The 13,413-nt window shown below is 53.2% G+C and overlaps 1 protein-coding gene across 10 annotated transcripts; it reads left to right on the top strand.

Annotated features, from left to right (window-relative positions):
- Window positions 1-4,467: 4,467 nt before the first annotated feature.
- On the top strand, window positions 4,468-12,629 carry LTO1 (LTO1 maturation factor of ABCE1). 10 transcript variants are annotated; one of them, XM_047070978.1, is made up of 7 exons: window positions 4,542-4,628; window positions 6,486-6,591; window positions 6,696-6,917; window positions 7,796-7,866; window positions 10,484-10,601; window positions 10,892-11,004; window positions 11,526-12,629. In XM_047070978.1, the coding sequence occupies exons 1-6, from the start codon at window positions 4,579-4,581 to the stop codon at window positions 10,958-10,960; spliced, it is 636 nt and encodes a 211-aa protein (XP_046926934.1). In that variant the 5' UTR covers window positions 4,542-4,578; the 3' UTR covers window positions 10,961-11,004; window positions 11,526-12,629. The 10 variants fall into 10 exon arrangements, with proteins under 10 accessions (XP_046926938.1, XP_046926934.1, XP_046926933.1 ...); XM_047070977.1 differs by having other exon boundaries at window positions 11,510-12,629; XM_047070976.1 differs by having other exon boundaries at window positions 11,385-12,629.
- Window positions 12,630-13,413: the final 784 nt, after the last annotated feature.

Below are 13,413 nucleotides of genomic sequence, written 5' to 3'. Positions count from 1 at the left end.
TCCACTTATCATGACGGGCACTGAGTAATGAATGTATAGAATTGCTGAATCACTATATTGTATACGTGAAAATTATATAACACTTTATGTTAACTATACCAGAATAAAAATAAAAACTTAATAAAAAAAATAGTGGGTTAAAAACAAGAAGAAAAAAGAAAATGGTCCTTCTGAGCAGGCGCCCACGTTTTCTCCTTTGGGGAAGGAACAGAGGGGGATTAGCCAAAGAGCCTGCCAGGGACCCGAAGCGTGGATTCTCTGTCTCCTGTCCCAGGGGTCAAACTGGGGTTTGAAAGCCTCCAAAATGCCCCTTTTTCCAATTGTGTCTTCCTTTATTTTTATTTTTTTTATTAAAAAAAATTTTTTTTCAACGTTTTTATTTATTTTTGGGACAGAGAGAGACAGAGCATGAACGGGGGAGGGGCAGAGAGAGAGGGAGACACAGAATCGGAAACAGGCTCCAGGCTCTGAGCCATCAGCCCAGAGCCTGACGCGGGGCTCGAACTCACGGACCGCGAGATCGTGACCTGGCTGAAGTTGGGACGCTTAACCGACTGCGCCACCCAGGCGCCCCTGTCTTCCTTTATTTTTGATGAATAAAGAATGAGAGGGAGATTTATTTCCTGGAAGTCGTCGCCTAAATGACTTCCTTTTAAGAATTTGAAACTGCTTTTTTTTCCTTCTGATTATACAAGGCACGTTTGCTCCACGACGAAAAGAAAAATCAAACACAGAAACACATCACGGAGAAGATAAAGATTACTCATCATCTCGTCAACCCATTAGCCAGAAATGAGCACTCCAGCTCTGTAGCTAAGGACAGAATTAATCTGTAACGGGATAAGGACCCTATGCTTGCAGGTTATTATTATTTTTTTAAAGTTTATTTATTTTGAGAGAGAGCGCACTAGTGGGGGAGAGGCAGAGAGAGAGGGAGAGAGAGAGAGTCCCAGGCAGGCTCTGCCGTGTCAGCACTGTAAGTGCACAGAGCCCAACACGGGGCTCAAACCCACAAACCACGAGACCGTGACCTGAGCCGAAATCAAGATTCTGATGCTTAACCGACTGAGCCACCCAGGCGCCCCTGCAGATTTTGAAACATATATTGAAACTGGCCGAGAGGCCTGTAGTTTTTTTGTTTTTTTTTTTTTGTTTTTTTCTGCCTTGGGAACAAATGACACATTTTGTTTTTATCTCGCTTTTTTTTTTTTTGTCCTAACAAAATGGATGTGTTTCCAGGTTAACAACTGTAAATCTGCACGTTCAGGTTCATTTTGCTTAGTTTTGCAGGCTGGCGAATATTTTGCTGCAGATATAGGTAAAATTAAAAAAAATCAATACCAGTAAGCGAATACTTTTCAATGAACTTGGATGAATTTCGTTTTTCTCTTTACTTGTATTGACTTGGTTCCGTTTGAACCTGAACAAGAATACGTGAAACATTACAATCTTTTGAAGTGTGTTTTACTTGTTAACACGGTGGATTCCCAGGAGTTGATTATACTATCCCCTTGATACTCTTGTTATAAATTAAATATTTAATAATAGTGTTTTGAAGCCATTAGAATTAATATAATCAAGGCAAGAAAGTTCTATACCTTTGAAAACCTTTTTAGTTTTCATTATACCTAAACAAATTTATGAATTCTTATTCCATTCAATTAAATGGAGAAATTTCAGTTCCTAAGAGCTACCCAAACAAATATCACGTTTTCTAAAAAACTCAAAAACATAACAGGGAGAAATATTAATTCAGAGTATTTCTACCTACTTTTTAATGGGTTCAGGTGTTGAAAAGGACATCAAATTTGAAACATTTAAGAATTTTGAGGGGCACCTGGGTGGCTCAGTCAGCTAAGCATCCGACTTTGGCTCAGGTCATGATCTCATGGTTCCTGGGTTCCAGCCCTGTGTCAGGTTCTGTGCTGACGGCTCAGAGCCTGGAGCCTGCTTCAGATTCTGTGTCTCCCTCTCTCTCTGCCCCTCCCCCGTTCATGCTCTGTCTCTCTCTGTCTCAAAAATGAATGAGGGGCGCCAGGGTGGCGCAGTCGGTTAAGCGTCCGACTTCAGCCAGGTCACGATCTCGCGGTCCGTGAGTTCGAGCCCCGCGTCAGGCTCTGGGCTGATGGCTCGGAGCCTGGAGCCTGCTTCGGATTGTGTCTCCCTCTCTCTCTGCCCCTCCCCCGTTCATGCTCTGTCTCTCTCTGTCTCAAAAATGAATGAGGGGCGCCTGGGTGGCGCAGTCGGTTAAGCGTCCAACTTCAGCCAGGTCACGATCTCGCGGTCTGTGAGTTCGAGCCCCGCGTCAGGCTCTGGGCTGATGGCTCGGAGCCTGGAGCCTGCTTCGGATTCTGTGTCTCCCTCTCTCTCTGCCCCTCCCCCGTTCATGCTTTGTCTCTCTCTGTCTCAAAAATGAATGAGGGGCGCCTGGGTGGCGCAGTCGGTTAAGCGTCCGACTTCAGCTCAGGTCACGATCTCGCGGTCCGTGAGTTCAAGCCCCGCGTCAGGCTCTGTGCTGATGGCTCAGAGCCTGGAGCCTGCTTCGGATTCTGTGTCTCCCCCTCTCTCTGCCCCTCCCCTGCTCACTCTCTGTCTCTCTCACAAAAATAAATAAACATTTAAAAAGATTTTTAAAAATCAGCTGAAGCTAATCCTTATTAAAAAGAAGAATTTTGAAGTAAATTATATTTGTACTTGAAAACTGCCTTTTTCTACCTTTGAGGCCATGTTTTAAAAGTCTTGTCCTTGTTTGGAAATGAAGCTACTTGTGAACAAGTACTGAAAATCCAAGATAACAGGGGTGCCTGGGTGGCTCAGTGGGGTAAGTGACTCTTAATTTTGGCTCAGGTCAGGATCTCACAATTCGTGGGTTCAAGCCCCACATCGGAGCCTGCTTGGGATTCTCTGTCTCCCTCTCTCTCTCTCTCAAAAATAAATAAATCAACATTAAAAAAAAGAAAAAAATAAAATCTAAGACGACATAACCAATCTCTGACCCTTTAACGTTAAAACAGTCTGGGTTCAAGACAGTATTTTAGGAACATAACCATGGAACACAGTGGGGGAAGATCTCTCCAAAGTTGGTTTTTTTCTTTTTTTTTTCCCCCAAACAATAGTTTGAATCAAATTGTGTTGTTTCTGTAGCACGTATAATCTTTCAAAGCTGTATAAAATTATTTGAAAGTTTGAAATGAAGATTCATACCGTTCTGTATACGACTTTATGTCCACAGATCTTATCCTGTAATTGGTCTCTTCCTCATCACGTATTCTTTTCCCATGGCAAAAAATATGGTTTATTTCATTTTCTTTCAGCTGATGAGGTTTATGTTCAAAAAACCTATTTTATGTATGTAACAATGAAAGAACCACTCCCTTATTTGGGACATATTTGTAATATAAAGTTTTATTACTCATTAATAGGCAGGGAGAAGGATATGAAATTGTATGTGTGTTGCTATTTTCACCTGAAAATTCGAAGAAAATAATGTAACAAAATTAGCAAAAATTAATTGGTGGCCAGAGTGCTGGGAGAGTGGATTTATTTGCTTGCTTGTTTTGTCCCTTTTCCTACATCCCAAATGTTTTGTGGTTTTATTTGCTGATGAAAAAAACCAAACAAACCCAAAAATGAAAAGATATTTAAAGAACAAACTCATTTCATCTTCTGAAAATCATATTTTATGGGGCTCTCTTAATGCTCTTAAGACTTATGTTCACTGTGCAACCACGGACACTCAGAAAAAAATATAAAAGAGGATATTTTAAAATTACCGTAATTCCAAAATCTAGATCTAGTCACTGTGAACATTTTGGTGGTGTGCTTTCATTCTTTTTAAAAGGAGAATTGCTTAATGTACTTGGAACTGGAGGATACGTGGAATTCTTCTTCCCCCGTGAACCTCAGGAGCATTTTCCATGACCTCACTTTTGCTTCCAACATTATTTCTGGCGGCCGCTGGAGTCGTCACGGTGCTGCGGGGAACATCAGCGCGCGTCCTGGAGGCGAAATGACAAGGTCTCGGGCACAGACCCCCGTTCTCCACACTGCCTGACCAGTGGGTTCCGCCCTCAAGCCCTGGGCCCGTTGCTTATCCATTTCAGTAAGCTCTTTACAAACAAGAAACGTGATTCCCTTAGTCATGACGTTCACGAAACACACACCTCTGGATTGTTCCTTAGCTTTTAACGCTATCGCCACTTTGGCCATGCACGGATTTGCATTCTCACGGAGTGAAATATACTGCTTTTCCCTTTAGGATTTCCTCCACGGCTCTGGCGTAGAAACTGCAGCTCCGCGCTCACCTGGTGCCGCGTCCCACCCAGAACGCGAAGCCTTGTGTCGCGAAGGGGCCGCTGGACCTCGCCGGCCCCGGCCCCGCCCCCCGCGGCCGGCGCGCATGCGTCCTGGCGCCCCGGGCGCCGGCTGGGCCCTCCCGCGTGCCGTCCTTACCCGGCCTGCCCCGCGCCGCCGTCCCCGGAAGTGGCCTCGCCTCCGCGGCGGCGGCGGTGAGTGGGCGCCCGGGGCGCGCGGGTGGCGGCCGCCGGGCGAGGGGCAGGGCGGGCCGGGCGCGCCGCCATGGCCGGGAGCCAGGACGTGTTCGACGCCATCGTGATGGCGGACGAGAGGTGGGTGGCGGGGCCGGGCCGGCGCCCGTTCTCGGCCGCGGAGGCTGCGCGGGCCTGCCGGGCCGCGGGCGTCGGGGGGAGCGCGGTGGGGCCGCGAAGGCCGCGGACGCCTGTGGGGCCGAGAGGCTGTGGCTGCCCCTTTCCCGCTCGGCCGCGCGCCACGTGCCCAGCTGCTGCCCCAGACCCGCCTCCCGCTCCGGGGCGGCCCCGAGCATCTGCTCGGCCTGCTGACTGCCTTCCTCCGGGGACGCCCCGTACTTGGGTGGGACGGGCCTTTGCCATCTGGGCGCTGCCCCCTTTCCTTGTTCCGTGGTGGCGGGACATACGGCCGCATTCATGGGCACGCTGATAAATGTGTCAGACGTCATCCCTTTGCCTCCAGAGCCCCCGGGGGAGTGCCGAGGGCTGTGACGGCGGGGACCTGTGCGGCTTTGTGGCCGGCCCACTGGAGACATCAGTAGACCTCAGCCCCGAAAGAGAGCGGACATTGATCAGCCGCTGACATGTATTTAGAGCTTTCTGTGAACCCGGCACTGAGCGAAGTGTTGCATCCGCGTGTTGTTTTAGCCCTACTTGTGAGTCAGGCCCTGTAACTCCCCCCTGCGTCGCAGAGGCGGCGAGGGCACTCCCCGCGGTCGCACGGCCAGTAAGTGGGAGCTGTACGTTGCCTCATCGGGGGCTCCAGCAAATTTTGTTCTTGGTGATCGCAGGTTAGGATCGTACCAGTTCCGCTGTTGAGCCCTCAGAGTCAGAGCCTTGACTGTGTTCCAGGCGCCGCTGCGGTGGCACATTTTGCGGTGATCTGATGGCGTTTCTCTCTCCCAGAGTACTGGGTTGTGATGGAAAGCCCTGTGTATAATCGTAGGGTGTTTTGAAGCAACTGAGCTGATAGACCCACAGAACTAACCTGGCTGCAGACGAGCGTCACCTCGGAGGTTTCAAAAAAGTAGATTCCTGGGCCTTACTCCAGATTTACCAAATTATCAGCGGCGATGGGGGCCAAGGCTCTTGAATTTGTATCTTTAAAAATTTCCTGTGGGGGCGCCCAGGTGGCTCAGTTGGTGAAGTGTCCGATTTCGGCTCAGGTCACGATCTTACGGTTTGTGGGTTCGATCCCCATGTCGAGCTCTGTGCTTACAGCTCGGAGGCTGGAGCCTGCTTCCGATTCCGTGTCTCCCTCTCTCTCTGCCCCTCCCCACCTTGTGCTCTGCCTCTCTCTCTCGTCTCTCTCTCTCTCAAAAAAAAAAAAAAAAAGCATTAAAATTTTTTTCCCTCTGTTTCTGGTATCTTACCAGGTTTGGGAATCACAAATTTACCCACCCCCACGTAGAAGAGGCAAATTGGGTTTCAAGAGGGGCAGTGACTTGCAGCGAGAGACCGACCAACTTAGGATTGGAACCTAAGTTTTCTTTTTGTACTATTTTAAACAGTTGTTCTTTTCTTTTTTTTCTTTTCTTTTTTCTTTTCTTTTCTTTTCTTTCTCTGCTTTCTTTTCATTTTTTCTTTTTTTTAAGATTATTTATTTATTTATTTATTTTGAGAGAGACAGCGAGCAGGGGAAGGGCCAAGAGAGAGGGAGAAAGAAAATCTCAAGCAGGCTCTACGCTGTCAGTGGGAAGCCCACCTCAGGACTCGAACTCGGGGATCACGACCCGAGCTGAAATCAAGAGTCGGATGGTTAATTGACTGAGCCACCGGGGCGCCCCTGGAACCTAAGCTTTCTGACTTACGTTCCACATTGTCTCTATCATACAGTGTCTCGCCTTGCTGAGTCTGGGTAACGTGGGAGAGAAGGATTTGTCCAGGATAAACACTCTCCCTCCTGTTTGTTTGATCAAGCTGGTCTCTCCCTTACAGGTTTCATGGGGAAGGATATCAGGAAGGCTACGAAGAAGGCAGTAGCTTGGGTATAATTGAAGGAAGACGGCACGGCACGTTACATGGAGCCAAAATTGGGTCCGAGGTAAGCGAGAACCCCCCATTGAGAAATGAGCCCTTTTCGTGTAGTTTATAATTCGCTTTGATGATCCATACGGTAGACCCAGAGCATCAAGCCTCCCTAAACAGCAGCGGTCTAGACAGTGCGGATGGAGAAATGTTCTCGGTACGGAGCGACAGAGCAGACTGCTGTACAAGGACGCCTGGTCCCCTTGCGCTCTGCGGGTACTGCGGCTCGTACAGGTTGAAGTTTTGTGGCAGCCCCGGGTCGGGCAAGTCTGCTGGTGCCATTGTTCCAACAGCATCTGCTCACTCCACGTCTCCGCGTCACACTTCGGTACTTCTCGCAAGGTTTCAAAGCTGTTCGTTATTTTCTTTTAGGTTTTTAAGGTTTATTTATTTAGAGAGAGACAGCGTGGGTGGGGGAGGGGCAGAGAGAAAGGGAGAGCGAGAATCCCACGCAGGCTCCGCACTGTCAGCACGGAGCCGGACGTGGGGCCGGACGTCACAAAACTGAGATCGTGACCTGAGCCGAGATCAAGAGTCCGATGCTTAACCGACCGAGCCACCCAGGCGCCCCTCAAAGCTTTTCATTATTGTTATTTTCGTTTTGGTGATCTGTGGTCCGTGGTTATGCCTTGCTGAACGCTCAGGTGTTGGTTAGCATTTTTTAGCAATAAAGTATTTTTTTTTTTCAACGTTTATTTATTTTTGGGACAGAGAGAGACAGAGCATGAACGGGGGAGGGGCAGAGAGAGAGGGAGACACAGAATCGGAAACAGGCTCCAGGCTCTGAGCCATCAGCCCAGAGCCTGGCGCGGGGCTCGAACTCACGGACCTCGAGATCTTGACCTGAGCTGAAGTCGGACGCTTAACCGACTGCGCCACCCAGGCACTCCTGTCACGCCTAAATTCAGAAGCCGTGTGCTGCCTTCTCTTCCGCGTTCTCCTGGCTGCGTGGGCCGGCTCGCTGCGGTTACAGGGGACTACACGGGACATGCCTCCCAGGGTGCGGGGCCCGTGGGGCCTTCTTGCGAGGCTGCCACCCCACTGATGGCTCGGCCTCTTGACTTCCGTTGCGTGAGGCCCAGCAGGTGCTTCCAGAACCTGTGGCACAAGAAGCACCACTGCCCTCCGTCCCCCCCTTGAGTTTTGAGAGCTTGAAGGTTAGATCAAGTGTAGCTGGTTGCTGATTCATCTCACTCTTAAATGTTTTTATAAATTCACAGATTGGGTGCTATCAGGGGTTTGCTTTCGCTTGGCGATGTCTCCTGCACAGTTGTGCCACCGAGAAAGACAGGTAAAGTTGAAGATTTCTTTCTTTTCCAGCATGTGGACCAGGAGTCCTGGTTCCATAGCTCACTGTGATTTTGGACAGTTAATGCGTCCGTCTCCTCACCTCCAAAGCGTCCGTCTCCTCACCTCCAAAGTGGAAAGACAATCGGACAATCGGGCCAGACTTGAATGTTGTCGCGATATTTACAGGGAATGGTAAAATAGAGAGTGCGGGCCCTGTTTTTGGTGTTCGATGAGCAAGGTTCCGATTACTTCTGAGGAGTTTTTGGCGCCCTCTGCCTTTTCCTGGAATCTTAGATACCCGGCCAGTAAGATAATGTTCAAATTGATGACATCTTCTTGTTCATCTTTCCCCTGGGCTTCTGATAAGCGCTGTAGGATGTTCTTGGTGTGAACGGGGCTCAGGAATGGTGACTGTGTTGTCGTTAGCTTTTTAATGCAGCTGCTAGGTCTGCTTGTGTGATAAGGCATTGGGTATGTTTGACCTGAGTCTGGTACTTGGAGGCACCTAGTAAATGTTGGCCGTGTTTTGTATCGTTCGTACTCTTCTTAAACTCTCCCTACTGTGTGCTACCTGCTCAAGCCCCCGCGGCCCCGTTGCACATCTGTCTTTGCCCTGAGCTGGAAATGAGCCTTAAGGCAAAAGGCACACGTGGTCTGGCCGTCCTCCTGCTCGCGGGCCCCTGCGTCATGCTGTTGTCTGGTGGCTTTGCCTGGCCTGGGAGGGGCCCTAGGACACCGGATAACAGAGCAGGGAGGGTGGCATTCCCCTGTCGGAGCGACTCACTGTCTTATTTGAAATAACTTTGAACTTCTAGATTTGGGCCGCCTCCGTATCCGAATGTGAGGAGAGGAATGCCGGCGGCTGACTGTGGGTGATGCCGAGATCGCCCGCGATGGGCTGCCTCCATTGAGTCCCCATGAGTAGCCCAGGGTGGACCGGATGTGGAGTTAGCCCGGGGCACCTCGCCGGGGGTCGGGGCGGGGGCGGGGGGGCAGGGGTGGTCCTCTGAGGACTGCGGGAGCAGGCGGGGAGCGAGCGGTCGGCGTGTTGTGGCACCCCTGGGCGGCAGTCCCAGCTGAGCTTGGCTCTCCGTCAGGGTCTGGTCCACGAGAGGACAGGATGGGGAGAGGCAGTGCTTGGCGCTCTCCATCGGTCTCCCCTTCTCTCCAGCTCCGACGCGTGCTGGCTTCCGGAGGAGAGCCGCGCTGTGTGGAGGGGTCCCACAGCCAGGGCCTGCCGCCCCCGCCCCCCCATGGGGACTCCTAAGTCCTTCCTTTTTGTTTTCTTAAAGTTTATTTATTTTGGGCGCGAGAGATTGAGCCTGTGCGTGGAGGGGAGGGGCAGAGAGAGAAGGAGAATCCCAAGCAGGCTCCGCACTGTCAGCGCAGAGCCCGGTGTGGGGCTCGAACTCACAAACTTTGAGGTCATGATCTGAGCCGAAATTGAGAGTGGGACGCTCAACCCACCGAGCCACCCAGGCGCCCCTAATTTCTTCAAGCCGTGCACGCAGCCCCTTGTCAGGAGAAAGCCCTGCAGCCCCCTCGCTGCCGCCCCTGCTCAGCCGGAGGGGCTCTTTGAAACACAGTCTAAAAGCCTTTCTCACCGAGCTGTGGTTCCCAGGTTTTTGCACTTAAAAGAAATTTTTTTAGTTTATTTTTGAGAGAGAAACAGAGCATGAGTGGGGGAGGGGCAGAGGGAGAGGGAGACACAGGATCCGAAGCAGGATCCAAGCTCTGAGCTGTCGGCACAGAGCCCGATGCGGGGCTTGAACCCATGAATCGCGAGATTATGACCTGAGCCCAGGTCGGACGCTTAACTGACTGAGCCCCCCAGGCGCCCCCTGTCACTACAGGTTTTAAATGGTTGTTTAAATGTGCACACGTGTGAACCGTCTCCCCCAGCCCCCCGGGGGTGGGCCCTGGCCTCCAGGGTCCGGGGGAAGTGGGGAGACTTAACCCTTGCAGGGTCCGGTACTTTCCCTCCGTCCTGGGTACTGAGCTTTATGGAGAGGCCTGTGCTCCAGAAAGCCTGTGATGTGGCCGGCAGGTGTGCATGTTGCAGACGAGGATGCCGAGGCTCAGAGACGTCCCACAGCCGCCCCGCCTCCCAGCAGAGCTTTGTCTCGCCGGGAGAGGGGACCGAACCCGGACCCCTGACCCTGATTCCTGCCCTTGGGAGGGAGGGGCTTGCCGGTTTACCTGCCGCCCAACTCGCCAGGGCTGTGAGCGTGAACGTGTCGAGGTCCCGAAAATCCCAGGCCCCAGAGCAGGCTGGGTCGTGCCCCGGCACTCTTTTCTTGTCTGGCTTTGTCTGTCCCCACGTCTGTGACCTAGAGAAGCCGTGGTTGCTGTGGTCGTGGCGGGCGCTTGCTCCCTGGCCGGGAGACCGGTCTCTCCGGAGCGTCATACACCCCGATGGCGAGTGTGGGGTGTGGGCGAGAGCACATGGCTAGGTAAATAAATATTATTGAGTGTGGCAAGAAGTTAACCATCTGGCTTCTGAACCCAGGCACGCTTCCCACACCCACCGCTTTCTAGTACGCAATCGGCAAAGCTGCTACATAAGCGGAGCCCATTATGTAAAAGGGACTAAAAGTCTTTATTTCTGTGCTTTACAGCAAAAAGATGAAGGCCTTAGAATCGTTGATTGGAATGATTCAGAAGTTCCCTTACGATGACCCTACCTATGATAAACTTCACGAAGACTTAGACAGAATTAGAGGGAAATTCAAACAGGTCTGTCCCCTGAACGTCTCTCTTCGATTCGGAAGTGCGTTTCTCCGGCGGCTGGTGTGTGGTCTCGGGGCTCACGTCGCTCGTGGTCTGGGGGCTGCGTGCGCCCTGTAAGCGGCATTTCTGTGTCTCCGTGTAAGAAAAGGGAAGACGGCCTAGAGAACGGGGTTAGGACTTCCTTAGGGGGTGGGGTCGTGGAGTCAAGAAGCTGCAGGTAGAAAGTTTTGTTCTGATTTGTGAGTAAAAATACGTAAGGTTTTAAAAAATACATCCTTTTTCTTTTGTGTTTTCAGCTTTGTTCACTACTGAATGTTCAGCCGGACTTTAAAATTAGTGCGGAAGGTTCTGGACTTTCATTTTGAGGATGACAGATGAACAAAGACGAAACATCAAGGAACAGATGTCCGTATGTTAAGTGTTTAAAAATGTGATTCAAGGCAAAACAATGATGGAGTATTCATTGTTCTGGGGGGAGGGATCCAGTCCGGCCGGTGAAAGGGCTTCCTTCTCCCTGGGGGCCTCCTGTGTCGCCTCGGTGCCCCCCCCCCCCCCCCCCGCGGTCCCTCTACACAGGCCCGGCCTTTGTCGGGTCCTGTCCACGCTGCGATCTGAGTGGGTCCCCCCCCCCGGCCTTGGGAGGCCTCTCCCTTGCGGTGCAGGGTCTGCTGGCCTTGCGGCCCCCTCCAATGGACGGGCCCGGCCGGTTCTAGACTGGGGGTGGCCCTGGCTGCGATTTCCCCCCACCCGAGCCTGAAATCAGCACTCAGAAGAACAGGTCTTTAACAGCCGAGAGCACCACGGCTGGCCTGACGGGAGATGGCGGCGGCGTGCCCAGGACAGTGCCCTTCGTTGACCCGTAAGATGTGCCAGCGCCGGGTGATGTGCTCCCCTGTTCCGGTTAATCCCTGCAGTGTTCCCACTTCACAGATGAGGAGACCGAGACCCGCGCGGACTGCCCAGTCCAAGGGCGCCCGGCAAGCAGAGCTGGGGCTCCGTCCTGCGCCCGCCTGTCACCACCGTCTGGTGCTGCCTGCCCTGGAACGCGCCTTCGCAGCCATGGAGCAGGGTCGCTGCTCTCGGGCCCGGTGTGCCCAGGGCCCCGCTGGGGAGTCCACCACGACCGGCTGACGTGGGCACCTGGCTTGGAGCGGGTTCCGAGGGAGCCTGGACACGCTCTTCGCACGGCCTCTCTCCGCATCGGGCTGGGGCTTGGCAGCGTTGAGCGTGGGTAAAGGGAAGATACTTCAAGGACTAGATGTCAGGCCACTGTCGTGCGTACGCAGAAAGTTTGGGAGCCTTACGTTGAGGGCGCTGTGTTTTCCTGTCATACGAGTTCCTTTGCCTTCTGCCCGTACCTGGCGGGCATCCGAATACCACCGTGAGGTCTGGATTGCTGGAGCAGGTGACGCAAGGTCGTGGCTCCTGGGCGTCCCTCTGCCCGTGCGTCTGCGCACCCCCGGGGGGTGGGGGGCAGGGTTGCCGGCAGGTCCCGCCTGCTCCTGTCCGCGGCAGTACGGCCGAAAGTGACTTGTGAGATTGATAAGGGGTAACCGCGAATCGTCCCGGTTTTTAAATACGTTCCAGAGCGTCTTAGCGACGGTTGTCGTGCCGCCTGGGCCGGTGGTCGTGAGAGCCTGCCGGGAGACCCGAGGCCGGGGGCCTCGAAGGAGCGGGGCGCTGGGTGTTTTCTTTCCTCTGGTTCCGTTGCCCTGGCGAGTGTGCTGAGGACGAGAGAGGTGGCTTCAGCTGGTGAAGGTGGACACTCGGGCTCGAGCCTGGCACGCTGTCGCAGGCGGGAGCGTCACCGCGCACGTCTCTGTCTCCGCCCCACCCGGCTCCCGGGGCGCTCACGTGCTCGTGCACCGCCTCACGGCCGGACCCTGCGGCCACAGACACCGACTGCGGGTGTCCCTCGCCGGTGGGATGGGGGGCTCTGGTGGTTTTCCCTGGGGGACTGTTTTCTGAGCGTTCTGTTTTGATAACGTATTACTCTGTTACAAGCGGAGAGCACAATAAATAGATTGCAAAGCAGAAGGCCTTCTGGTACTGTTTGTAATGTGACATCCAGCAACTTAACTACTTTCTGGTATTTGGGATTTAGGTACAAAAGCAGGCAGGCATGCAGTCGGCCCGGGCACAGCTTCCTGTTGTGTTTCCGTCCACGCGCCTCCTTAAAACACGGAGATGTGGTTCTTGGGAGAGAGTAGTGCCCTGTGATGTTCGGGGAAGTGTCAGCTCCCGCCGCCCTGGGCCCGGCCACCTGTCCGCACTTACTACTGTTCCCTCCTGCCCAGACCCGCCGTGTCCCTCTCTGTGTCAGCCTCTCCCGCCGCGGGTGTTAGCGTGGGCCAAAGGCGGCCTTTCTCTCTTCCTCTCTGCACGGGAGGCCGAGCTGCCTCCCCCGTTTCCTTCAGAGGCTCTGGACCCGGGCTGCCCCCGTGCCCGCCCAGCTCCTTCGCAGACAACTGGACCCAGTGTCGAGGAACCCTTGGCCGCCTTGGACACTCCTTGATCATGGCACAAACCCAGGCCTCCTTGACGCTTGCGCTCCGTGCCGGGGGAGGTCATCTGCAGCGACTGGTTCAGGCGTGCGCGTGGCTCCCCTCGGCTGATGAGACGCGAGTGGAAGTCTTCTGGGGGTTTCTGGGAAAGGTTATAGCACTCCAGAGAGAACATATCTGTTTCGGAAGCTGTCCCATGGAACTGCTTGTCCCGTGGACGTGACCGACCCCTGGAATCACTGCAGGAGACTTGCACCTGGCTATGGACGAAACCACACCTGGGCGTGGTGTGGCAGGAGCCAGCGAGGACCCGG

Source organism: Lynx rufus, unplaced genomic scaffold, assembly GCF_022079265.1.
Source record: "Lynx rufus isolate CCGP_SWC_20201006 ecotype Redwood Valley unplaced genomic scaffold, mLynRuf1.p SCAF_9, whole genome shotgun sequence".
In the NCBI taxonomy this organism is placed as follows: Eukaryota; Metazoa; Chordata; class Mammalia; order Carnivora; family Felidae; genus Lynx; species Lynx rufus.
Note: the sequence above shows the minus strand (reverse complement) of the source record. Positions and strands in the feature narration are given on the sequence as shown.